We start from the raw sequence: 26,177 nt of genomic DNA, 5'->3' as shown, positions 1-26,177 counted from the left end.
GCCCCCCCTGTCGAAACCTGATAACTCCCTCGCCTTCGACGACGATGAAAAGGCTGAATGTCTCGCCCTAAGTCTGGAGGCGCAATGCTCTCCTTCGGAAGAGCATCCCGATAGCACATTCATCCAAGTCGTAGACGAGGAAGTAGGACGTAGGGTTAGCTTACCTCCAGTAGATTCTCTCGACCTCGTGACGGTATCCGAAGTTAAGTTAGTCATAAAGGACCTTCATTGCAAGAAGGCTCCTGGCTCTGATGGCGTCTCCAACAGAGTCCTTAAGAACCTCTCAGCCTCGCTTATCCTCTTACTAGTAACCATATTTAATTCAGCTATGGCGAACTGCTATTTTCCAGACCTGTGGAAAATAGCAGACGTCATAGGAATACATAAAACTGGCAAAGCTAGAAATTTACCTTCTAGTTACCGCCCCATCAGTCTTTTAATTTCCCTAGGTAAGGTCTATGAGCGGCTGCTATCCGACAGGCTCAAAAAGATAGCATACGCTCAGGGACTCATCCCTAACGAACAATTTGGTTTTAGGGCCCAGCACTCTTGCGTCAACCAGGTTCATCGTATCACGGAATACATCTTAGATGGTTTCCATAGGAAGAGGCCGAAAGGCACTGCAGCTCTCTTCTTCGACATAGCGAAGGCTTTCGACAAGGTGTGGCACAACGGCCTCATCTTTAAGCTCTTCACGTTAGGCATCCCGGATCGGTTAGTGCTTATTCTCCACAGTTTCTTGCTCCACAGGTACTTCCAGTTTCGCGTCGAGGGTTCCAGATCATCTCTTCATCCGATTCGTGCAGGTGTCCCGCAAGGGTCAGTTCTAGCTCCTCTTCTTTTCTCCTTATACACAAGTGACATCCCCAGACATACGCATGTGTCGCTAGCATTATATGCTGACGACACAGCGATCTACTTAAGGGATAGGTTTAAAGGCAAAGTCCAGCACGGGCATCTCCAAAGCGCAACCAACGCCCTCGGCGAATGGTTTCGCAAATGGAGAATGGAGGTGAACCCGGAGAAAAGTACCGCAGTGTACTTTTCACGGGCTCTCCGCCGGCCCAACACTGCTCCTCAACCCAACATCACTCTGTTCGGCAAGCCTATCCCTTGGTCCGACCATGTCAAATATCTGGGTGTCACTTTCGACAGCAGACTGTCTTTTGCTAGTCATATACGTAGGGTTAGGAATAGAGCTTCTCTCTATTTAGGAAGACTAACTCCTCTGTTTCGAAGCAAAAAGCTCTCACTACGCAGCAAAGTGAGACTCTATCTAACTTGCATAAGACCCGTCATGACCTACGCTAGCGTAGTGTTTGCTCATGCTTCGAACAGATATATAAATTCTTTACAAGCAATCCAAAATAGATTTCTGCGCAGGGCGACAGGCGCGCCTTGGTACGTCCGCAATTTCAACTTGCACAAAGATTTGCAAATCCCTACTATCCGACAGTATCTCAAAGTCTCCTCAAACCGCTACTTCGACCAAGCGGTTAATCACACGAACCCACTAATTAGCAAACCGGCTAACTATCACGTTTTCCCTGAGTTCAAACAGAGGCGACGTCGTCCGAGACACGTTCTCTGTGACCCGGACGATGAGATCACTGTCCGTATTAGGGAGTTGCAAACCTTTGACTCCCCGACCCCTGCCTCGGCAACTGTCCCACTTAACTTTTACACACCCCGCCCCAGACCCGGGGGAGGGACTCACACTCGGACTCGGCCTTTTGCCGGTCCGAATCGTAGGGCTAGGATCCTTCTCCACCAAAACAGGTACTATACCCGCGTCAGGTACATTCCTGGCCGGTTCTCACCACCTCCATCTGGTGACGGGTCACTTAGGTAGGTCTCTCTTTTTAACTGGGTGAAGGCGCCTATCGGCGCCTCCCCCACAGTTAGGGTAAAACTGAATAAGTCCCTTATGGCCGACTTCAGTAAATAGGTTTCATTTAGAAAAAAAAAAAAAAAAAAAAAGGTTTCAGGTATTACGAGCTAAACACTCGCAACGTTCGCATCTCCGGTTTTGAATCCAGTTTGAAGCCACCATGCCACCCAAGACTAGCGGCAAGGCCGCCAAGAAGTCCGGCAAAGCCCAGAAGAACATCTCCAAGTCGGACAAGAAAAAGAAGAAGCACAAGAGGAAGGAGAGCTACGCCATCTACATCTACAAGGTGTTGAAGCAGGTCCACCCCGACACCGGTATCTCCTCGAAGGCCATGTCAATCATGAACTCGTTCGTGAACGACATCTTCGAGCGTATCGCCGCGGAAGCGTCTCGTCTCGCCCACTACAACAAGCGTTCGACGATCACCTCCAGGGAGGTGCAGACCTCCGTGAGGCTCCTGCTGCCCGGTGAGCTCGCCAAGCACGCCGTCAGTGAAGGTACCAAGGCGGTCACCAAGTACACCTCGTCCAAGTGAGGTGTGTGCCCCCAAACATAGCGGTGTACGGTGCCACTATGTTGTGCCTACCACCGAAACAAACGGCCCTTTTCAGGGCCACAAATATTTTCTGATGATTTACGATTGTTTCAATACTTACATACAAAAACGATTACTTACTTATATATCATAATATAAGATGATGTCAATATATAATATGTATATTGATGGTTACACTTACTTACTTGTGTTTACACACACTGTGGTAGGTACTCGCTACACTTAGGTAACGTATTAATGTGAAATATTAGGCATAATGTAAGTACTTATCTATGTAGGTACTAGGTACATACACGGACGGAGGAGCTGCGACGACGTGTTCACTGCACACGACGACGACGGATGGATTTGTATGAGTGACCCTGGAAAGGAAGAAACAAAAACGGACGTTTAGTTAAATAAAATTAAAATGTGAAAGAATGCGTGCCTACTCATTTCAGTGCACTGTATTATACTTACTTAATCTAAGTAAGCAAGTACCTACCTACATACATAATCGATAATGTTGTTTATTCTACTCTACATACTTGTGGCTTTTTAAATAAGTACATTTTCGGCAAAATACCATGGCATTATATTATTATTATTATTGATGTGACAACTTACATTTGGTTTGACATATAAGTAAGTACTTACCTACCTAAGTACTTATACAAAATTAAATACTTAAGTAAGTACTCTTACTTACAATGAATTCGTCTAGTTTGCGTTCTGGAATCTCTTATTATTTAGGTAATTAAGTACTTTACTTACTTACTAGGATTATTGTTTTCGTACCTATAAATAAGTAGGTACTTATAATTATTATATAAGTAGGTATGTTTCCCAGTCATTATGATTATACTAGGTAGGTACATACATACTTGCTTGCTTGCTTGCTTACTTACCTACCTACCTACCTAGATGTGTTATTTACAGTCCATTTAAACATAAGTAAGTACTTACTCACGTCTTGTCGTTGGGAGTGACTAGGTAGGTACCTACCTACTTACTTATGTTGAAAACATTAAATTTTAGAACATACCTAAATACTTAACTATGTACCTACCTACATAATAACATTTAAGTATAAGTATTCTTGTGATATATGCTTTTAATAAGGTGTTCATTATATATATTAAGTACTTATTATTTATATTATTTACATACTTAGGTATTTTTTTTTTTTTTAATTATATACCTAAGTAGGTACCTATACACTTACCTACTTATGCATGAGAAGGATGAAATAGATACTTACTAAGTACTTACATACTCAATAACGTAAGGATAAATTATTAGCCCGTACGTATGAGCCGAGCGGAGCGGTACCCCTCGCCCCGCGCGCCTCGACTTCGCCTTACCCCGCCGCGGAGACCGTACCGCTACTATAAATATAGCTGCACGAAACGCGATGGTTTTTATTCGTCCCCTTCTGTTCATCGCGCGCGCCCGTCGCTACGCTACGATACAACAATGGCCCGTACCAAGCAGACTGCCCGCAAGTCCACCGGAGGCAAAGCGCCCCGCAAGCAGCTCGCAACTAAGGCTGCTCGTAAGAGTGCGCCCGCCACCGGAGGTGTGAAGAAGCCCCATCGTTACAGGCCCGGTACCGTCGCTCTTCGTGAGATCCGTCGTTACCAGAAGAGCACTGAGCTTCTGATCCGCAAGCTGCCGTTCCAGCGTCTCGTGCGTGAGATCGCGCAAGACTTCAAGACTGACCTGCGTTTCCAGAGCTCCGCCGTTATGGCCCTCCAGGAGGCCAGCGAGGCGTACCTCGTCGGTCTTTTCGAAGACACTAACCTGTGCGCCATCCACGCGAAGCGTGTCACCATCATGCCGAAAGACATCCAGCTCGCTCGCCGTATCCGCGGTGAACGTGCTTAAGCGGTGGCTGCATCGTGCATTACGCGCACCTCGTTCGCTGTAACAAAACGGCCCTTTTCAGGGCCACAAAACATTCATTATTATACGCATTGTTTCTTTAAACTAAGACGAAGACGATTACTTACTCTTACTTGAGTACTTTTATCTTCGTATCTAAGTAGGTACTTACATAAGTAATTAACTAAATACATTTCTTACACCTTTTTTATGCAGTACTAGTACCTAGGTAGGTACGTACTTACTTTCGTATAAGTAGGTACAGTTTACCTATACATAAATAAATAACACACATAATAGCCTAACAAGAAAACCAATCACTAAGTAAGTACTACATAGTTTCTTTTGTGAACAACGGAGGGCGCCACATGCATGATTCAAGCAGATTACAAACTTATTTTGATTAACTGAGCACTGTTTTCACATTTAAAAATCAAAAAACTATGTAGGTACCACATCTATTCTAATCTACATAGATAGGTAGGTAGTTAAGTACTTACTTACATATTAAATTATAATAATGTTACTTACAAACGTGTTGTTGGCAAATCCTGTAGGAGCGGTACAATTACTCCAATGTAAAACACAGACACTTGTCACAGTCACCCACCACTAAGTTTTTTTCACTACTTTCTACCAAAACACAATTCACATTTCACGATAATTAAATAATTACGTATTTTTGTTCTTTTCAACACTCGCTAGCAACAGACAATGGCGCCGCAAGATGGCGGCGGCGGAAGCGTATTTATTACAATGTATGCACCTAGGTAAATACCTACCTAGACCTACTAATAATACAACTAGGTCTATCTAATTTACTCAAAAATCACTAAAAATGTTGTAGGTACGTATTATTAAGTAATAACTGAAGTATTTTATTTTTACTAAGTAGGTAGGTAGGTACTTATTTTAAATTTTGATATTGACAATTCAAATTATTGTGAATCATTGTTCATGAGAAAAAGTTAGTGGTAGGTAAATAGGTACCTAACCTAGGTAACAAGTGTGTGTGTGTTTAAGATTGGTGCTCCCTCCCTGAAGTAAGTCAGTAAAAAATAAAATATAAGTACTTAGGTAATACATAAGTAGGTACATATGTATAAAAATAAAATGTTGCGTAAGTAAATAGGTAAGTACCTATATATTATACTCTACGTTATGGTGGCAAAAGTTTTAAGTACCTACCTACCTAGGTAGGTTAGTATAAATTTCTGTAATTTGTGTCTGCTTGTTGAATGATTGTATTTAAGTAGGTACTTACTTATTTGTTTTGCATAGGTACATACATACATTTACATACATAGGTACATATTTACTTACTAGAATTGTAATTGTAATAGGTACCTACATACATACTTAGGTACCTCCTTACCATGAATAAAACTTACTTACTTACTTAACTAACTAGGTAAGTACCTAAATCTCGTCTCGTCTCGATGTCGTAATAATGTATTTATATATATAATAAACATAAATATTTAAATATTCAGACAATATAGGTAATAACTTAATATTGAAATTAATAAGAGTACAAAATCGTGTACGACACTATACTCATTCTGACCCGCTCTATCTCGCGCATCGCATCGCTTCGTCTCTGTCTGCGGCCCCGCGCCCCTTCGCTTTCCCGCTTCTCGTCCGCCGACGATATATATATCGCGCGGTGGGCCTGAATTTTTAGACAACGCTCCGGCTCCGTCGTGCGCACGCAGTTTGATCAAGAGAAAGCAGCAACAGCAAGTTCAAGATGACCGGCCGTGGAAAGGGAGGAAAGGGATTGGGAAAAGGAGGAGCGAAGCGACACAGGAAGGTTCTTCGTGATAACATCCAGGGTATCACAAAGCCGGCCATCCGTCGTCTGGCACGCCGAGGCGGTGTCAAACGTATCTCCGGTCTGATCTACGAGGAGACTCGTGGTGTGCTGAAGGTGTTCCTAGAGAACGTGATCCGTGACGCCGTCACGTACACCGAGCACGCCAAGAGGAAGACCGTCACCGCCATGGACGTCGTCTACGCGCTGAAACGTCAGGGACGCACCCTGTACGGTTTCGGCGGTTAAGTCGCTCGCACCGCACCGCGCACATCGTGTTCCGCAGCCGATACGGCTACGAGGATACCGTGTAACCAACAAAAAGGCCCTTTTCAGGGCCGCAAATTGTTCTTGTTTTACGTATAGTTTCTTCAAACTGGCAACAACGATTCATAATACCTATACTGACAATAATTATATTATTATTTATATGCATCATCATACACCTAGGTACATTATGCTTGCGTATTTACATTTACACACTGGCAGCAAAAGTACCTACCCACTTATTCTTACTTATATAGGTACCTATGAAAAATATTGGTCAGAAAAAGCGTGCGAAGCTTATAAAAGAATATATGTATGTATATAGATTTATGGGTAGGTACTTAAGTAGGTACCTACGCTATTAGTCCTCAAGAGACGACTAATAAGTACTTATAATATTTTAGTTTACCTAAATACCTCCCAAAAGACGTGGTAGGTAGGTATAATAGGTACTTACCTTTACGGTGCAATGCAACCACACGTTCGTTTTACCACGTTCATCTGCTTAGTAACCTACTACTACCTAATTAATTTTAAGTAAGTAAGCAGGTAGGTACTTACAGATGAAACTTTTTATCACACATTAATGTATTTGTACTTCCTTTTTTTTTAAAGTATTCATGTTTTTCTTGACATGGGACGACATACATAAATACTTACCTCGACTCGTGAATGAACACGAACATTGTTAGTCGTACTTACACGGTGTTCGTATTCTGCGTTTGCAGTTTTATATACTTAAGTAAGTACCTACCTACCGAATACTCTTGTGTACCTATGTATTTAGTATTTAGGCGCATATTATGTATGTACCTAGGTCATAATCTATCATACTTACGGTACCAAATGACCTATGCAGTCAAGTAGTACACCTACCTACTCGCTCTCGTTCTCTCTACCTACTTGTGTGTGTCTGTCTGTCTGTCTGTAAGTCCTTTACTTAGGTACGCACAAGTGAGTGCGATGATGCGTTTGACCATCATCTGCACGTGCACACTGCACGACCATCGGCCACCAGTCACCAGCCAGCCATCTCACAACACCGGCTGATGACTGCCTTCATGTGATGCCGCCGAGACACCGGTGTGTCCTACGACCGTTCATCTTCGACACGTCAAAAGTCCATCCGCACCCGCTTGCCGCGCCCGCAGCCGCCACCCGCCGGGAGCGCCTTCTCTTCGCCTTCACCGTGGACGTCCGCCTCACCGCCACCGTCGACACACGCCGAGATAAACGCCCACAAATCAGACCACGTACGAGCTCCTCAACGCCGTCTCCACATTTAACGCGCCGCACGCGCCAACCCGCCGTACGCAAGCGTCCAACCATTAGCCCGCCCGCCCGACAAACGTATACACTACACATATATCGTATAAAAACAGTACACTGACATTGTTTTTTATTTAAAAAAATCATCATCATTCGACCATGGTTAGTGAAAACTTGGAACACATCAACTCGGAAAACGTCTCGAGGCACGCGGTCTGTCTGTGCGGCAATGCTCGAAATACGTGTCTCGAATTTTTCTAGTAGCGACATCGTACGGTCGTTTTACGAACTACACTCCTTACTTGTTACTTACTTACGTCGTGTTACCTCAATCAACTCAACTCAATCGAAATGGCTGACACCGCTGTTGCATCCGACGCGCCCGCGCCCACCACCCCCGCGAAGAAGCCGAAGGCATCCGCAGCAGCCAAGAAGCCGAAAGCGAAGCCCACGCACCCGAAGACCTCCGAGATGGTCAACAAGGCCATCAAGGACCTGAAGGAGCGCAGCGGCTCGTCTCTGCAGGCGATTAAGAAGTACATCGCCGCATCTTACAAGGTCGACGCTGAAAAGCTCGCGCCTTTCATCAGAAAGTACCTGAAGAGCGCCGTCGAGTCCGGCGCGCTGATCCAGACCAAGGGCAAGGGTGCGTCCGGTTCGTTCAAGCTCGAGTCGAAAACTTCCGCAGCCAAGAAGCCAGCAGGCGCCGCCAAACCGGCCAAGAAGGCTGCCGCCGCTAAGAAGCCCGCCAAGAAGGCCGTCGCTGCGTCCTCCGCCGCCGCCAAGAAGAAGTCCGCCTCCGCTTCACCGTCTAAGCCCAAGTCTGCGGCCGCCACCAAGGACAAGAAAGCCGCCGCCGCTAAAAAGAAGCCCGCCGCGAAGGCGAAAATCGCCACACCCTCAAAGGCTAAAAGCGCCGCACCCAAGGCAAAGAAGACCGCCAAGCCGCCGACTAAGAAGCCGAAGGCGCCCAAACCGAAGAAGGCTGCCGCTCCCAAGGCGAAGCCCGCAGCTAAGAAGTCCTCCGCCGCCGGCAAGAAGTAAGCCGACGACGGTTTTTGTTGTGTTGCTTGCCGCCGCCGCCGCCGCAGTGACTACACGAAGCCATCGAACGTGCGCCATCGTGTTCGCGCCGTATGTCGTCGGCACCGTTGGTGGTGTTGTTGTTGCGCTGTTGTATCATCTACTCGATACGCACGCACACGCACACAATGGGCGACTGACTACACTCGGACGACGAACACACGAGCCACGGTCGGTGAGTGCGCTAATACCGCACAACAAAAAGCCCTTTTCAGGGCTAACAAACAATTCGAGAAAAACAAATTGTTCTCTATTGTACTTTACTACGACGATTGTGTACTTACCTACGCCACGACGCAGGTAGGTACTAGGTACAAAATATATTAAATTAGGATAAGTACCTACCTACTTGTATGAAACTAATGTTGTAAGTACATAGGCCTCACCCTGACTACTCTATACTATTGAAAACGACTTAAAAATCGTAGCGGAGCGTTTCATATAAGTACCTAAATACAAATAATATGTAAGGTGACATACATCATGCTTACAAAAATATTATACGCACATACATACCTAAGTAACTAAAATTCCCTCTAGCGACGGAAAACTATTAGGTACCTACCTACGTAGGTATATTGAAAACGAAAATAACTTAAAAATCCCTGGGATCGAAACCTAGAGGTAGGTGCGACGACGAGCAAAGCGAGGAGGAGCGGTTAGGTGCACATGTTCGTTAAAAACTAAAGCGGAGCGCAGCGGAGCGGAGCGGAGCGTTTCATGTATAGTATGTAAAATACAAATTAGGTACATGTAAGGTAAGTAAGTACCTATACCGTATAAGTACCTACCATACAATACACCTGAGATACAGAATATGTCGAATTGTTATTTTATATTCAGTATTGTATATATCGTACTTAATATCAAAATAACCTTGTTAGTACCCACTATAAGTAATAGTAGACATATAAAATTAAAAAAAAAAAAAAAGCACACAAGCTAACAAAAGTTAGTACACGAGCGATTTGTGACTACTCGACGCTTGTATCACCGTACACGACACCACCCGTTGATATATATATAGAGGGTCGCCGGTTGAGTAAAATACATTTCAACTCGTGAATTCGCTCGCTGCACACGTCGGCGCGCGCTCCATCTTCTGTCTCGCTCTATCAAGAAACAAACCAACAACCATGTCTGGCCGCGGCAAGGGAGGCAAGGTTAAGGGAAAGGCAAAGTCCCGTTCAAACCGTGCTGGACTCCAGTTCCCCGTCGGTCGTATCCACAGGCTGCTGCGCAAGGGTAACTACGCCGAGCGTGTCGGTGCCGGTGCGCCCGTTTACCTGGCGGCCGTCATGGAGTACCTGGCCGCTGAAGTTCTCGAGTTGGCCGGTAACGCCGCCCGTGACAACAAGAAGACCAGAATCATCCCGAGACACTTGCAGCTGGCCATCCGCAACGACGAGGAGCTGAACAAGCTGCTCTCCGGCGTGACCATCGCCCAGGGTGGTGTGCTGCCTAACATCCAGGCCGTGCTTCTGCCCAAGAAGACCGAGAAGAAGGCTTAAATCGAGTCGTCGTTCATCGGACACGCCACACTCCGCTGCTCGTGAGCTTTCACATGCACACGTCAGCGGCAAAACGGCCCTTTTCAGGGCCACAATATTATTCATGATTATTAAACACTGTTTCAACAAGACTTTACACGAACGATACATAACATTATATTAGGACTATGTAGGCATTTATATTTAGCTAGCTAGCTAGCTAGACAGACAATTCAATAATATACTACTACCTAGGTACCTGAATGTCTAATGAACTTACGATAATTACTTAAATGAAAATGAGTAAGTAAGCTTACACGTAACTTATTCGTGTTACTACGATTATATGATGTAATAAGAAATAATTTCATTACTAAGTACCTACCTAATTAGGTACTAACTTAAGTACTTACTTGCATATATTATTTTAATACTGTTAGTAGTAGATCTAACCTCCTACATACCTACTTATGTATGGTATCCTGGTAAAATAATGATTTATGAACTAAGTATTCATGTTTCAATGTTATAGATGGGTAGGTTAAGTTATGTAGCGCGATTTTCAAAGTCATAAAAATATATTATATTACTTAGGTACAGTTTACTTACTTAAATCATAATTGTAAAAATAATATACTTAAGTACCTACTTATATACCTACCAGGCGTCTAAAAATAAGTAGGAGAGTTTTTTTTTTTTTTTTTTTTTTTATGGTAAGTAATTGCGTTCATCATTAAACATAATAATAATACCTAATATATCTATTAAGTACATACCTAATATATGTAATAAGTATAGATTAACATCGTATCGGTTGTTATACTTAATAATTAAGTAATAAGTAAGTATATTACTGCTATTTTCATCTGGGGAATTATACCATAAACGTAAAAATATTATAACGAAAATGAACGCGTGCATCGATTCTGCCGTCACCGCCGCCGCCGCCGCCGCCGCCGCGTCGCTCGCTGTATACAGAATGCCGCAACGCGATTGGTCGAATGACGCGTCTGACTCATAACGAGCGCCCCTCGCCGCGCGCTCGTAATAAAATCCGACCGTCGGCCCGGTTTCAGGTAGGCCACCCTCGGTGGTACACTTATCTACTACCGTAGCGGACTTCATGTCTGTTGTGTCAATACCCCGGAGCTTGTCAGCCTCGAGGCCTCAGTGTGCAGGCTGGCTATGACCGGACATCCGGATCTGTATATTGCCTCTTGCTATCAGCCATCAGGAAAAGTAATTAAAACTGAGGACCTTAAGTCACTTTTGGATATGGGAAATAATGTCATACTTGCAGGGGATTTTAACAGTAAACATAAATCTTTTAACTGTAGAGTCAATAACCCAAACGGTTATATTCTTTTTAATTTCATGGATGAATACATGTTTGATGTGGTGGCTCCAATGGAGCCTACACATTATCCATTCAATCCTGAGCATCAGCCAGACATTTTAGACATTGCACTTTTAAAGAACATTTCTCTTTCTTTAAATAAGCTAGAGGTAATACACGAGCTTGACTCCGATCACAGACCGGTCATACTGGGTCTCGGAGATGCCAACTCCCTCTTCTCTCCTACCAAAACCATAACTAACTGGGATAGGCTTAGTCAGCGTTTAGGTTCGGCTAGTCCTTCTGACATAGCAAACTTACCTTCTCAAATTAACTCCACAGTAGAGATAGATACGGCGATCAATGCCTTGAGCGGTCACCTTCAAACAGTCATCACTGACTGCACCAGGCGGGTTCCTGCGATGACCCCTCATCGTTGGAGGTTGCCTGATGATATGAAGGCCCTGCTCAGGGCAAAGCACGCCGCCACTAGGGCACACGACCTCTTTCCAAGTAGGGAAAACAAGGATAGGCTCCGCTCTCTGCATCTCAAATGCAAATCTAGGATGAAGGCTCTACGTTCAGAGCGGTGGGATAGCCTGCTGGATGATATTAGGCCAACCCACACTGCTTTTTGGCGTCTTACACGCGCGCTTAAATCGGATACCGTAGTAGACATGCCCCCCCTGTCGAAACCTGATAACTCCCTCGCCTTCGACGACGATGAAAAGGCTGAATGTCTCGCCCTAAGTCTGGAGGCGCAATGCTCTCCTTCGGAAGAGCATCCCGATAGCACATTCATCCAAGTCGTAGACGAGGAAGTAGGACGTAGGGTTAGCTTACCTCCAGTAGATTCTCTCGACCTCGTGACGGTATCCGAAGTTAAGTTAGTCATAAAGGACCTTCATTGCAAGAAGGCTCCTGGCTCTGATGGCGTCTCCAACAGAGTCCTTAAGAACCTCTCAGCCTCGCTTATCCTCTTACTAGTAACCATATTTAATTCAGCTATGGCGAACTGCTATTTTCCAGACCTGTGGAAAATAGCAGACGTCATAGGAATACATAAAACTGGCAAAGCTAGAAATTTACCTTCTAGTTACCGCCCCATCAGTCTTTTAATTTCCCTAGGTAAGGTCTATGAGCGGCTGCTATCCGACAGGCTCAAAAAGATAGCATACGCTCAGGGACTCATCCCTAACGAACAATTTGGTTTTAGGGCCCAGCACTCTTGCGTCAACCAGGTTCATCGTATCACGGAATACATCTTAGATGGTTTCCATAGGAAGAGGCCGAAAGGCACTGCAGCTCTCTTCTTCGACATAGCGAAGGCTTTCGACAAGGTGTGGCACAACGGCCTCATCTTTAAGCTCTTCACGTTAGGCATCCCGGATCGGTTAGTGCTTATTCTCCACAGTTTCTTGCTCCACAGGTACTTCCAGTTTCGCGTCGAGGGTTCCAGATCATCTCTTCATCCGATTCGTGCAGGTGTCCCGCAAGGGTCAGTTCTAGCTCCTCTTCTTTTCTCCTTATACACAAGTGACATCCCCAGACATACGCATGTGTCGCTAGCATTATATGCTGACGACACAGCGATCTACTTAAGGGATAGGTTTAAAGGCAAAGTCCAGCACGGGCATCTCCAAAGCGCAACCAACGCCCTCGGCGAATGGTTTCGCAAATGGAGAATGGAGGTGAACCCGGAGAAAAGTACCGCAGTGTACTTTTCACGGGCTCTCCGCCGGCCCAACACTGCTCCTCAACCCAACATCACTCTGTTCGGCAAGCCTATCCCTTGGTCCGACCATGTCAAATATCTGGGTGTCACTTTCGACAGCAGACTGTCTTTTGCTAGTCATATACGTAGGGTTAGGAATAGAGCTTCTCTCTATTTAGGAAGACTAACTCCTCTGTTTCGAAGCAAAAAGCTCTCACTACGCAGCAAAGTGAGACTCTATCTAACTTGCATAAGACCCGTCATGACCTACGCTAGCGTAGTGTTTGCTCATGCTTCGAACAGATATATAAATTCTTTACAAGCAATCCAAAATAGATTTCTGCGCAGGGCGACAGGCGCGCCTTGGTACGTCCGCAATTTCAACTTGCACAAAGATTTGCAAATCCCTACTATCCGACAGTATCTCAAAGTCTCCTCAAACCGCTACTTCGACCAAGCGGTTAATCACACGAACCCACTAATTAGCAAACCGGCTAACTATCACGTTTTCCCTGAGTTCAAACAGAGGCGACGTCGTCCGAGACACGTTCTCTGTGACCCGGACGATGAGATCACTGTCCGTATTAGGGAGTTGCAAACCTTTGACTCCCCGACCCCTGCCTCGGCAACTGTCCCACTTAACTTTTACACACCCCGCCCCAGACCCGGGGGAGGGACTCACACTCGGACTCGGCCTTTTGCCGGTCCGAATCGTAGGGCTAGGATCCTTCTCCACCAAAACAGGTACTATACCCGCGTCAGGTACATTCCTGGCCGGTTCTCACCACCTCCATCTGGTGACGGGTCACTTAGGTAGGTCTCTCTTTTTAACTGGGTGAAGGCGCCTATCGGCGCCTCCCCCACAGTTAGGGTAAAACTGAATAAGTCCCTTATGGCCGACTTCAGTAAATAGGTTTCATTTAGAAAAAAAAAAAAAAAAAAAAAGGTTTCAGGTATTACGAGCTAAACACTCGCAACGTTCGCATCTCCGGTTTTGAATCCAGTTTGAAGCCACCATGCCACCCAAGACTAGCGGCAAGGCCGCCAAGAAGTCCGGCAAAGCCCAGAAGAACATCTCCAAGTCGGACAAGAAAAAGAAGAAGCACAAGAGGAAGGAGAGCTACGCCATCTACATCTACAAGGTGTTGAAGCAGGTCCACCCCGACACCGGTATCTCCTCGAAGGCCATGTCAATCATGAACTCGTTCGTGAACGACATCTTCGAGCGTATCGCCGCGGAAGCGTCTCGTCTCGCCCACTACAACAAGCGTTCGACGATCACCTCCAGGGAGGTGCAGACCTCCGTGAGGCTCCTGCTGCCCGGTGAGCTCGCCAAGCACGCCGTCAGTGAAGGTACCAAGGCGGTCACCAAGTACACCTCGTCCAAGTGAGGTGTGTGCCCCCCACATAGCGGTGTACGGTGCCACTATGTTGTGCCTACCACCGAAACAAACGGCCCTTTTCAGGGCCACAAATATTTTCTGATGATTTACGATTGTTTCAATACTTACATACAAAAACGATTACTTACTTATATATCATAATATAAGATGATGTCAATATATAATATGTATATTGATGGTTACACTTACTTACTTGTGTTTACACACACTGTGGTAGGTACTCGCTACACTTAGGTAACGTATTAATGTGAAATATTAGGCATAATGTAAGTACTTATCTATGTAGGTACTAGGTACATACACGGACGGAGGAGCTGCGACGACGTGTTCACTGCACACGACGACGACGGATGGATTTGTATGAGTGACCCTGGAAAGGAAGAAACAAAAACGGACGTTTAGTTAAATAAAATTAAAATGTGAAAGAATGCGTGCTTACTCATTTCAGTGCACTGTATTATACTTACTTAATCTAAGTAAGTACCTACCTACCTACCTACATAATCGATAATGTTGTTTATTCTACTCTACATACTTGTGGCTTTTTAAATAAGTACATTTTCGGCAAAATACCATGGCATTATATTATTATTATTATTGATGTGACAACTTACATTTGGTTTGACATATAAGTAAGTACTTACCTACCTAAGTACTTATACAAAATTAAATACTTAAGTAAGTACTCTTACTTACAATGAATTCGTCTAGTTTGCGTTCTGGAATCTCTTATTATTTAGTTAAGTAAGTACTTTACGTACTAGGATTATTGTTTTCGTACCTATAAATAAGTTGGTACTTATAATTATTATATAAGTAGGTATGTTTCCCAGTCATTATGATTATACTAGGTAGGTACATACATACTTGCTTGCTTGCTTGCTTACTTACCTACCTACCTACCTAGATGTGTTATTTACAGTCCATTTAAACATAAGTAAGTACTTACTCACGTCTTGTCGTTGGGAGTGACTAGGTAGGTACCTACCTACTTACTTATGTTGAAAACATTAAATTTTAGAACATACCTAAATACTTAACTATGTACCTACCTACATAATAACATTTAAGTATAAGTATTCTTGTGATATATGCTTTTAATAAGGTGTTCATTATATATATTAAGTACTTATTATTTATATTATTTACATACTTAGGTATTTTTTTTTTTTTTAATTATATACCTAAGTAGGTACCTATACACTTACCTACTTATGCATGAGAAGGATGAAATAGATACTTACTAAGTACTTACATACTCAATAACGTAAGGATAAATTATTAGCCCGTACGTACGAGCCGAGCGGAGCGGTACCCCTCGCCCCGCGCGCCTCGACTTCGCCTTACCCCGCCGCGGAGACCGTACCGCTACTATAAATATAGCTGCACGAAACGCGATGGTTTTTATTCGTCCCCTTCTGTTCATCGCGCGCGCCCGTCGCTACGCTACGATACAACAATGGCCCGTACCAAGCAGACTGCCCGCAAGTCCACCGGAGGCAAAGCGCCCCGCAAGCAGCTCGCAACTAAGGCTGCTCGTAAGAGTGCGCCCGCCACCGGAGGTGTGAAGAAGCCCCATCGTTACAGGCCCGGTACCGTCGCTCTTCGTGAGATCCGTCGTTACCAGAAGAGCACTGAGCTTCTGATCCGCAAGCTGCCGTTCCAGCGTCTCGTGCGTGAGATCGCGCAAGACTTCAAGACTGACCTGCGTTTCCAGAGCTCCGCCGTTATGGCCCTCCAGGAGGCCAGCGAGGCGTACCTCGTCGGTCTTTTCGAAGACACTAACCTGTGCGCCATCCACGCGAAGCGTGTCACCATCATGCCGAAAGACATCCAGCTCGCTCGCCGTATCCGCGGTGAACGTGCTTAAGCGGTGGCTGCATCGTGCATTACGCGCACCTCGTTCGCTGTAACAAAACGGCCCTTTTCAGGGCCACAAAACATTCATTATTATACGCATTGTTTCTTTAAACTAAGACGAAGACGATTACTTACTCTTACTTGAGTACTTTTATCTTCGTATCTAAGTAGGTACTTACATAAGTAATTAACTAAATACATTTCTTACACCTTTTTTATGCAGTACTAGTACCTAGGTAGGTACGTACTTACTTTCGTATAAGTAGGTACAGTTTACCTATACATAAATAAATAACACACATAATAGCCTAACAAGAAAACCAATCACTAAGTAAGTACTACATAGTTTCTTTTGTGAACAATGGAGGGCGCCACATGCATGATTCAAGCAGATTACAAACTTATTTTGATTAACTGAGCACTGTTTTCACATTTAAAAATCAAAAAACTATGTAGGTACCACATCTATTCTAATCTACATAGATAGGTAGGTAGTTAAGTACTTACTTACATATTAAATTATAATAATGTTACTTACAAACGTGTTGTTGGCAAATCCTGTAGGAGCGGTACAATTACTCCAATGTAAAACACACACACTTGTCACAGTCACCCACCACTAAGTTTTTTTCACTACTTTCTACCAAAACACAATTCACATTTCACGATAATTAAATAATTACGTATTTTTGTTCTTTTCAACACTCGCTAGCAACAGACAATGGCGCCGCAAGATGGCGGCGGCGGCGGCAGCGGAAGCGTATTTATTACAATGTATGCACCTAGGTAGATACCTACCTAGACCTACTAATAATACAACTAGGTCTATCTAATTTACTCAAAAATCACTAAAAATGTTGTAGGTACGTATTATTAAGTAATAACTGAAGTATTTTATTTTTACTAGGTAGGTAGGTACTTATTTTAAATTTTGATATTAACAATTCAAATTATTGTGAATCATTGTTCATGAGAAAAAGTTAGTGGTAGGTAAATAGGTACCTAACCTAGGTAACAAGTGTGTGTGTGTTTAAGATTGGTGCTCCCTCCCTGAAGTAAGTCAGTAAAAAATAAAATATAAGTACTTAATACATAAGTAGGTACCTATGTATAAAAATAAAATGTTGCGTAAGTAAGTAGGTAAGTACCTATATATTATACTCTACGTTATGGTGGCAAAAGTTTTAAGTACCTACCTACCTAGGTAGGTTAGTATAAATTTCTGTAATTTGTGTCTGCTTGTTGAATGATTGTATTTAAGTAGGTACTTACTTATTTGTTTTGCATAGGTACATACATACATTTACATACATAGGTACATATTTACTTACTAGAATTGTAATTGTAATAGGTACCTACATACATACTTAGGTACCTCCTTACCATGAATAAAACTTACTTACTTACTTAACTAACTAGGTAAGTACCTAAATCTCGTCTCGTCTCGATGTCGTAATAATGTATTTATATATATAATAAACATAAATATTTAAATATTCAGACAATATAGGTAATAACTTATTGAAATTAATAAGAGTACAAAATCGTGTACGACACTATACTCATTCTGACCCGCTCTATCTCGCGCATCGCATCGCTTCGTCTCTGTCTGCGGCCCCGCGCCCCTTCGCTTTCCCGCTTCTCGTCCGCCGACGATATATATATCGCGCGGTGGGCCTGAATTTTTAGACAACGCTCCGGCTCCGTCGTGCGCACGCAGTTTGATCAAGAGAAAGCAGCAACAGCAAGTTCAAGATGACCGGCCGTGGAAAGGGAGGAAAGGGATTGGGAAAAGGAGGAGCGAAGCGACACAGGAAGGTTCTTCGTGATAACATCCAGGGTATCACAAAGCCGGCCATCCGTCGTCTGGCACGCCGAGGCGGTGTCAAACGTATCTCCGGTCTGATCTACGAGGAGACTCGTGGTGTGCTGAAGGTGTTCCTAGAGAACGTGATCCGTGACGCCGTCACGTACACCGAGCACGCCAAGAGGAAGACCGTCACCGCCATGGACGTCGTCTACGCGCTGAAACGTCAGGGACGTACCCTGTACGGTTTCGGCGGTTAAGTCGCTCGCACCGCACCGCGCACATCGTGTTCCGCAGCCGATACGGCTACGAGGATACCGTGTAACCAACAAAAAGGCCCTTTTCAGGGCCGCAAATTGTTCTTGTTTTACGTATAGTTTCTTAAAACTGGCAACAACGATTCATAATACCTATACTGACAATAATTATATTATTATTTATATGCATCATCATACACCTAGGTACATTATGCTTGCGTATTTACATTTACACACTGGCAGCAAAAGTACCTACCCACTTATTCTTACTTATATAGGTACCTATGAAAAATATTGGTCAGAAAAAGCGTGCGAAGCTTATAAAAGAATATATGTATGTATATAGATTTATGGGTAGGTACTTAAGTAGGTACCTACGCTATTAGTCCTCAAGAGACGACTAATAAGTACTTATAATATTTTAGTTTACCTAAATACCTCCCAAAAGACGTGGTAGGTAGGTATAATAGGTACTTACCTTTACGGTGCAATGCAACCACACGTTCGTTTTACCACGTTCATCTGCTTAGTAACCTACTACTACCTAATTAATTTTAAGTAAGTAAGTAGGTAGGTACTTACAGATGAAACTTTTTATCACACATTAATGTATTTGTACTTACTTTTTTTTTAAAGTATTCATGTTTTTCTTGACATGGGACGACATACATAAATACTTACCTCGACTCGTGAATGAACACGAACATTGTTAGTCGTACTTACACGGTGTTCGTATTCTGCGTTTGCAGTTTTATATACTTAAGTAAGTACCTACCTACCGAATACTCTTGTGTACCTATGTATTTAGTATTTAGGCGCATATTATGTATGTACCTAGGTCATAATCTATCATACTTACGGTACCAAATGACCTATGCAGTCAAGTAGTACACCTACCTACTCGCTCTCGTTCTCTCTACCTACTTGTGTGTGTCTGTCTGTCTGTCTGTAAGTCCTTTACTTAGGTACGCACAAGTGAGTGCGATGATGCGTTTGACCATCATCTGCACGTGCACACTGCACGACCATCGGCCACCAGTCACCAGCCAGCCATCTCACAGCACCGGCTGATGACTGCCTTCATGTGATGCCGCCGAGACACCGGTGTGTCCTACGACCGTTCATCTTCGACACGTCAAAAGTCCATCCGCACCCGCTTGCCGCGCCCGCAGCCGCCACCCGCCGGGAGCGCCTTCTCTTCGCCTTCACCGTGGACGTCCGCCTCACCGCCACCGTCGACACACGCCGAGATAAACGCCCACAAATCAGACCACGTACGAGCTCCTCAACGCCGTCTCCACATTTAACGCGCCGCACGCGCCAACCCGCCGTACGCAAGCGTCCAACCATTAGCCCGCCCGCCCGACTCCCGACTCCGACTCCAGCATAATATACGTAAATTTGAGATCCTCATATTTATATGCGAGCATTGTTCAATTTCAATCATCTGTGATTGGATAACGAAGCCCTTCCCTGATTGGTTGCGTAGTTTTTGCCATACGACCAACGGCCAATCAGAACAAAACAAAATAGAAACGCTTTCCTATTGGCTGTCGGTCTCTCAGTCTCAAAGTCAAACGTCGCCGCGATAGCCGCAATAGCCCCAGTATCCTACTATCTTGGTATCGTCTAACTTCACCTTGCAAATACTATATTGAGTATAGAATAGCAGTAAGTAATTTACTAAGCAATCTGACCATTATTGCAAACATACTTCAATACCTATTACAGGAACCAGGAGAGTATAGGTACGTACTTATCTATAGAGATCATTTGCCATAAACCTTTGTATGGATTCGAATATGCTTTCAATTTCAGTCACCAAACACTATGTCACTAAAAATTCTACCATAATACAAAAATAAACGAGTCCAATATTAAGAATGTATATTTAAGTATACCTATCTCGTTAGGAAGCTAAAAGTAATTGTTAAAGTATATTTTCTAATCATGTACTTATCTGTTTTATACTTATTTTACAGCTTTAGAATTAGGGTTTGATCATAAATAATTGGGCCTTTGTTCTCCAACAGTAAGATCAAAAGATTTAATTACGTAGGTACGGAAAAACGCGGTTCGTCTGTGCGGCACTGCTGCGAGGTATATAAGTAAAATGTAGCGCTATATTTTTGTTATTTCGTTCGGACGACGACGACGCACTTCGGCTCTACTTCGCCAGTCGCAAGTTCGGCATCTCATACACCTTTACACCTGCCTATCTCAAGAAAAGCTACACAATGAAACATTGGAGTTAGTTATCAAACGACTTCAAGAAGCCTGAAATGAAAAGAAGCACAAGCAAGCAAGGAAACAGGAGACTAGTGGAAGCAAGAATTATCAGTTACTCTGTGGATGTAGCTGCTCTACTGCCAACCTCACCCACCTCATGTCAGATGCTCTGGTTACTCTTGTCATGTGACTAAATTATTTTTTGTTTCGAAACATTGCTACGATTATCTACCTACTATGGCGACCGAATGGCGTAGTGGTTAGTGACCCTGACTATATACTGAGCCGATGGTCCCGGGTTCGATTCCCGGCTGGGGCAGATATTTGTTTAAACACAGATATTTGTTCTCGGGTCTTGAATGTGCCCATAAAATGGCAATAGGCCCGCCCGCCCGCAGCCATTTGTACATTAGTACAAGGCGTGAGTGCGTGTTTATCTACCTACTATATATACATTAGGTAGTTGTAGAACATTCTGGCAAGAGAATGTCCTTGTTCCTAATGTAGGTATACTGAACAGGAAGGTGTATTGGTAAATGAACCTTAGTTACGATTACACTTTTCCCTCAGGACCTTGCATAAACATGTGCGACCAAATAAGTATCAATGGCATACCTCTGTCGAGTACACCTACATTTGTGGCGACATTGACATCATAAAAACTTGTCATCCTACTTTTGATGTGGCGACAGTGGCAGCACAAAATAACACAAATCTACCTAAACTTTGTGGCGACAGTGACAGCACAAAATCAACACATGAATCAAGTTTCATTTCATTTAAGTATTTCATGAACAATACAATACAATACTGACTAGGCATAGGTATTAGCACGGTTTCTTTTTCAGCCGACCTGCGCTGCGCTGCCCGATACCGATGCTATCCCGACTCTGCCACCCCGGCTGCCCGATCTTCTCGTCAGAAGTACCTACTTATGTTCCTTAACGAGCTTCCAAAATCTTCTACGATCCAGAGATAAGTTGCAGTCCTGACTTCCGGCCTGCGCCATCCAATCAAACATTTTTTATCATCAAGAGACGTGATAATAATTTCGTCAGAAGACTTAGAAGTAAAGTTGTGTGCTGATTTCGCTGGCAGTTTGCAACTGGCATATGTATGTACCTAACCCCCAAATTTTATTAATCTTCTGTTGCCCGTAACTTTGACTTTAACAATACCAGATATTGTACAGAGAGAAAAGAAAAGGCAGTATTTAATAATAATATTTAACAATATGCTATGTTGTTTTAGTGATCAGAGAGGTGGTCTCCACCACCATCCACTACTGCTATATTTGGGATGCATTCCTTCAGCAGGTTGGACGACCCAGGAGCCGAAGTGAATCATTGCTAATCGTTTTATACTAGGCACTAGCAAATTTAGTTTATAAATTATTTCCCGGTTTTTACAATGATGTAGGGTCGGTATTTTCATGGTATTCGTAGTCAAGATACGATAAATTAAAAGTGGAGGCAAGAGAAGAGATATAAGAGTGTAAAGGCAGACTGATAATGCCTGGTTACTTACTTTGGTGATCATGGTTTCTGTAACAATAACATGCATGAAAAGATTTAAATGGAATTAGTTAGGATGTACCTAGTGTTGTTGCCCAAGTGGATGGTACTATGTTGGGCGTTTTATTTTTCTTCCAGGACCAGGCATGAACATGTGCATTCAAGTAAGTATCAATGGCATACCTACCTTTCCTGCTCGTCAAGTAAAAACAACATGCGTGTGTGCGTTTGTATTTCCGTCAGCACCAGCAAGGTATCCGATCGACTGAGAAGGATTGTCCATTAACATCTACCATCTGGTGCTCGTGGTCGCTTCCCCGGAGCTGACGCCGGACCGCCACCTCGCCAGCTTCTACTGCTCCGAGCCCTAGTTGGGTAGGTTGGGTACAAAGACATGTATATGACACTAGATGCACCAAGCTTACTTACTGCGAGTGTCAAAAGGTTGAACTGACGATGGGACTGCGGCCTCGCCAGCTTCTGTTGCTCCGAGCCCTAGTTGGGTAGGTTGGGTATACAACACAGACAGTCATGTATGTGACATGCACCAAGATTACACGTAGGTATTTGCTGCACGTGTCAAAGGGTTGAACAAATTTTAAGCTTGACTTGTCGCCAGCGACAAATCCGCCGGATTGGTACGCCCGTGAATGTGGGCCTTTAATGTTCAACTTTAGCTGGTACTCTTACATTTATTTCCGTCCCAACCGTCATTATCCGTGTCAATAATAATAAATCATATGCGGTTTCTTGGAAATTAGTACATTTCTGGCGTCTAGAATATAACTGTGGTTGGGTAGGTAGAATTTACTCCACAGATTCACAGTGGCTGCTGGAGGTGGATGCTACGACTTCCGGGAGTAAGCGTTTGAAACGCGGCCCGCAGCCTCGGAGAACTGCATCGCTACTGGAACTTAACAAGGCAGGCGGCTATTTATGTCACCATGTTTCTATGTATCACGGTTAATACGGTTATTCATGTTGTGATCGCATTAAGAAAATACCTTTAATTTGTATGCCGCGGGAGAGACGCCACCTACCGGCAAGTAGCTAAACTAGCTGCTATACAATTTTGATCAAGAACGTCTCATTGTACGACAGCTATACTTAATAATTATGTTTCTGAATAAAGGGACTAACACTGAATTGCAGAAAGAAACTTTACGCCAATGTCGATCTCAAAATATATTGCTGCCTTGCTTTGACAGTATTATACACATAGATAGAGGCAGACAAAGATTTACTTTCTAGAACTCGGCATACACGCTGAGAGCAATAAGTTCTTTTCTCTTTTACCAGATGGCGTTACGAGTATCCTACATGGATAGTTTATTTAATAAAATTGTATGTAAAAAGACCTCATGATAATTTTATTAATTGATTTATGATAATTTTTATTTATTTGTTGTATTTTACGTTTGATTCCGTGTAATTTTAATTCTAATAACTAGTATATGTATAGTTGTGTATCATTCTATAATGCCTCACTAAAAAACAACTGCGTGTGTAAGCATTATTGGATTCAATAATAAATTTGGGCCATTTGTAAATTATAAGTCAAGTAGCTTATTCCCGAGAGCTTCGCTTAACAACCTTCCTCCTAATTTGCCTTGATTCTAGAAGTTAATCTAAAAACTGCTATAATATACTATAATAGGTACCTAATAGCCAAGTGAGGTAACAGAATTAGGTAAATATCGACTAATGTCGTTTAGTGTAGCGATCACAAATAATTCAATTTCATGCAATCGCTACGTACTTACCTATGTTGTAATTGTAATTCACTATTATAATTATATTGATAGTATCTCGCGATGTTCAACGGCGGCGGCGGCGGCCTTCTACGCTATTTCACTTATTTCTAAGGAATTCATTGATACATGGCAGGATTCGAACCCACGGCTTCATGAATGAGAGCCTTGTGCGTTACGCCACCACGACTCATAGTTGCAATAATAAATGGTAGAATCAAATTAATAATGAAAAACGAGTCCAGCGCCCCTAGCGTTCAGTAGCGAAAATAAATAACTTACGTTTGATGTTAGTTGAAGTCGTACGGACGTTTTGTGTGGAAGAGTAGGTGATAAAAATAATTAAGTAAGTAAATTAATCATAATTAACTAATACATGTAGTTACAAAACAGTTTTTTATTAAAACATTCCTATAAAATTCATGTAGGTACCTATACATTAACAATTTGTTAAGCTACCTCACAATATTCACTTTTACATTTCGATCCTTGCATTCGTTGATATTGACGCAAAATTGTCCGTATTTGTTTAAAATTGCAGTAAACTATATTATCTAGAGCAGTTGAGTGTGGATTAGCTCGTTATAAAGGTGGGTAACTAACTACGATACTTAAATCGTTTAGTTACTAACTTACAAAACGTATATAACCTATAGAAGTGAACTGTGTCGTATAATCGTTACAGCAGCTGCAACCTCGTGGTGGCCAGCAAGCAGCACCACTGCAGCCGCCACCAGCCGGCACGGTCACCGTGTGAACACGGCAGCAGCCACACATCGAAGAGAACTCCACGCTTCTGCAGTCGGCAACCCGACAGGCTCCCTGAGACGTGACAGCCAACGAGTCGCCGTCTGACCGAACACGCGGTCCCCCGGACCCAGGAGCTGGAAGGCCCTGGAGCAGCAGCCCGGGCCAGAGGGCAACCTGGCGGGCGGTGATGAGGAACCGATCTCCGACGTCCATACCCATAAAGATAAGTGCCCTAGGATCCTTCATTCCAGTTAACCTCCAAATCTATCCTATTCCTAGTCCTAGTAAATATTCCAAATTATTACCTATTTTATAAAAATTTACAAATGTAGTTAAAAGAAAATTTTCTTAACCGAATATCTAGTTCACTTGTGCATAAAATTAATAGACATTTTAATTTTTTTCCAACTACCTAAGTATATATTCAAACTTTCAAGCAATTTCGAGTTTTTTTTATCAATCATACCATTTCATAACTATAGATGCCACAGTCACATTTTATAAATTATTTCAGTTAAATGTTTCTACTAGAAATATACTTTTAATAAGTACAATAATAATAAGTCATGCTTTAAATCTACTTTATTGTGTTATTGTGTATTATCGAAATGAGATTTCTATTGTGGAATTTACATGCATGCTAGCGGTGGCTGCGCGAGCTCCAAAAGTTAATGTGAGTGCACTTAAATAGGGTACCTACATTTCATTAAGAACTATTAGCTTGAGCTGCAGATAAATGATAGGTGTAGGCTAAATTTATATTTTATGTACTTACTTATTTACACGGGCTTCGTTGGCTTGATGGGTTTGTTTTATAATATTTTCCCTCTATTTATCATACAATCATTTGCACTATTCAATCGTTAGATTAAACGGAGCGTTACTAGCAGTTGCAGTAACATTTGAAATATAGGTACTTATTGCATTATTTTTTTAAATAATTTGATTTTTGAGGACGCTCTGGGAGCTTGTTCCGTCCCGGGCTAGAATTCCGGTAGGAGCAGATATCTAGACTTCTGTACTCGGTCTGTGATATTCAATGTGTGTGATGCTCGAGTGTGTAGCTCTGAAAAAGTGCTTACTTATTTTTTTTATTAACATTTAATAATAATCTATCCAGACCGTTTTCGGTCACCGCGACTTTGAAATTTATAGTGACTTTGAAATTATTATAAGGTGGTGTTGACGACGAATGCTGAAAACAATACGCACCGCGGTAAACAATGCCAAAAACGGCCATGTTTATGCTGCGCTAAACAGATAGCGCTTGCGAGACCAATTCCGCCTGGGTCTTATTTTTTGTGAAAATTTTATTGTTTTATTT

The 26,177-nt window shown here is 43.0% G+C and overlaps 7 protein-coding genes across 7 annotated transcripts; all 7 read left to right on the top strand.

Annotated features, from left to right (window-relative positions):
- Positions 1–1,981: 1,981 nt before the first annotated feature.
- Positions 1,982–2,511, top strand: LOC119694752 (histone H2B). The gene has a single exon (XM_038121855.2). The coding sequence runs from the start codon at positions 2,052–2,054 to the stop codon at positions 2,424–2,426; it is 375 nt and encodes a 124-aa protein (XP_037977783.2). The 5' UTR covers positions 1,982–2,051; the 3' UTR covers positions 2,427–2,511.
- Positions 2,512–3,831: 1,320 nt separating this feature from the next.
- Positions 3,832–4,384, top strand: LOC119690733 (histone H3). The gene has a single exon (XM_038106468.2). The coding sequence runs from the start codon at positions 3,903–3,905 to the stop codon at positions 4,311–4,313; it is 411 nt and encodes a 136-aa protein (XP_037962396.1). The 5' UTR covers positions 3,832–3,902; the 3' UTR covers positions 4,314–4,384.
- A 1,593-nt stretch (positions 4,385–5,977) lies between these two features.
- On the top strand, positions 5,978–16,626 carry LOC105388588 (histone H3). Its single transcript, XM_048630043.1, has 4 exons — positions 5,978–6,346; positions 12,851–12,872; positions 15,397–15,409; positions 16,136–16,626. Exons 1-4 carry the CDS (start codon positions 6,061–6,063, stop codon positions 16,553–16,555), a joined length of 741 nt encoding a protein of 246 aa, XP_048486000.1. The 5' UTR covers positions 5,978–6,060; the 3' UTR covers positions 16,556–16,626.
- On the top strand, positions 7,919–8,981 carry LOC125490521 (histone H1B-like). Its single transcript, XM_048630016.1, has one exon. It carries the CDS (start codon positions 8,011–8,013, stop codon positions 8,701–8,703), a length of 693 nt encoding a protein of 230 aa, XP_048485973.1. The 5' UTR covers positions 7,919–8,010; the 3' UTR covers positions 8,704–8,981.
- Positions 9,775–10,348, top strand: LOC125490534 (histone H2A). Its single transcript, XM_048630031.1, has one exon. The coding sequence runs from the start codon at positions 9,879–9,881 to the stop codon at positions 10,251–10,253; it is 375 nt and encodes a 124-aa protein (XP_048485988.1). The 5' UTR covers positions 9,775–9,878; the 3' UTR covers positions 10,254–10,348.
- LOC105388562 (histone H2B) lies at positions 14,229–14,757 on the top strand. Its single transcript, XM_011559501.3, has one exon. The coding sequence runs from the start codon at positions 14,299–14,301 to the stop codon at positions 14,671–14,673; it is 375 nt and encodes a 124-aa protein (XP_011557803.1). The 5' UTR covers positions 14,229–14,298; the 3' UTR covers positions 14,674–14,757.
- A 1,593-nt stretch (positions 16,627–18,219) lies between the features above and the next one.
- On the top strand, positions 18,220–18,708 carry LOC119690743 (histone H4). Its single transcript, XM_038106479.2, has one exon. The coding sequence runs from the start codon at positions 18,301–18,303 to the stop codon at positions 18,610–18,612; it is 312 nt and encodes a 103-aa protein (XP_037962407.1). The 5' UTR covers positions 18,220–18,300; the 3' UTR covers positions 18,613–18,708.
- The last annotated feature ends 7,469 nt before the right edge of the window (positions 18,709–26,177 follow it).

This window comes from Plutella xylostella, chromosome 24 (assembly GCF_932276165.1).
Source record: "Plutella xylostella chromosome 24, ilPluXylo3.1, whole genome shotgun sequence".
NCBI classification, from domain to species: Eukaryota; Metazoa; Arthropoda; class Insecta; order Lepidoptera; family Plutellidae; genus Plutella; species Plutella xylostella.
This window is presented reverse-complemented; position numbering and strand designations above follow the sequence as displayed.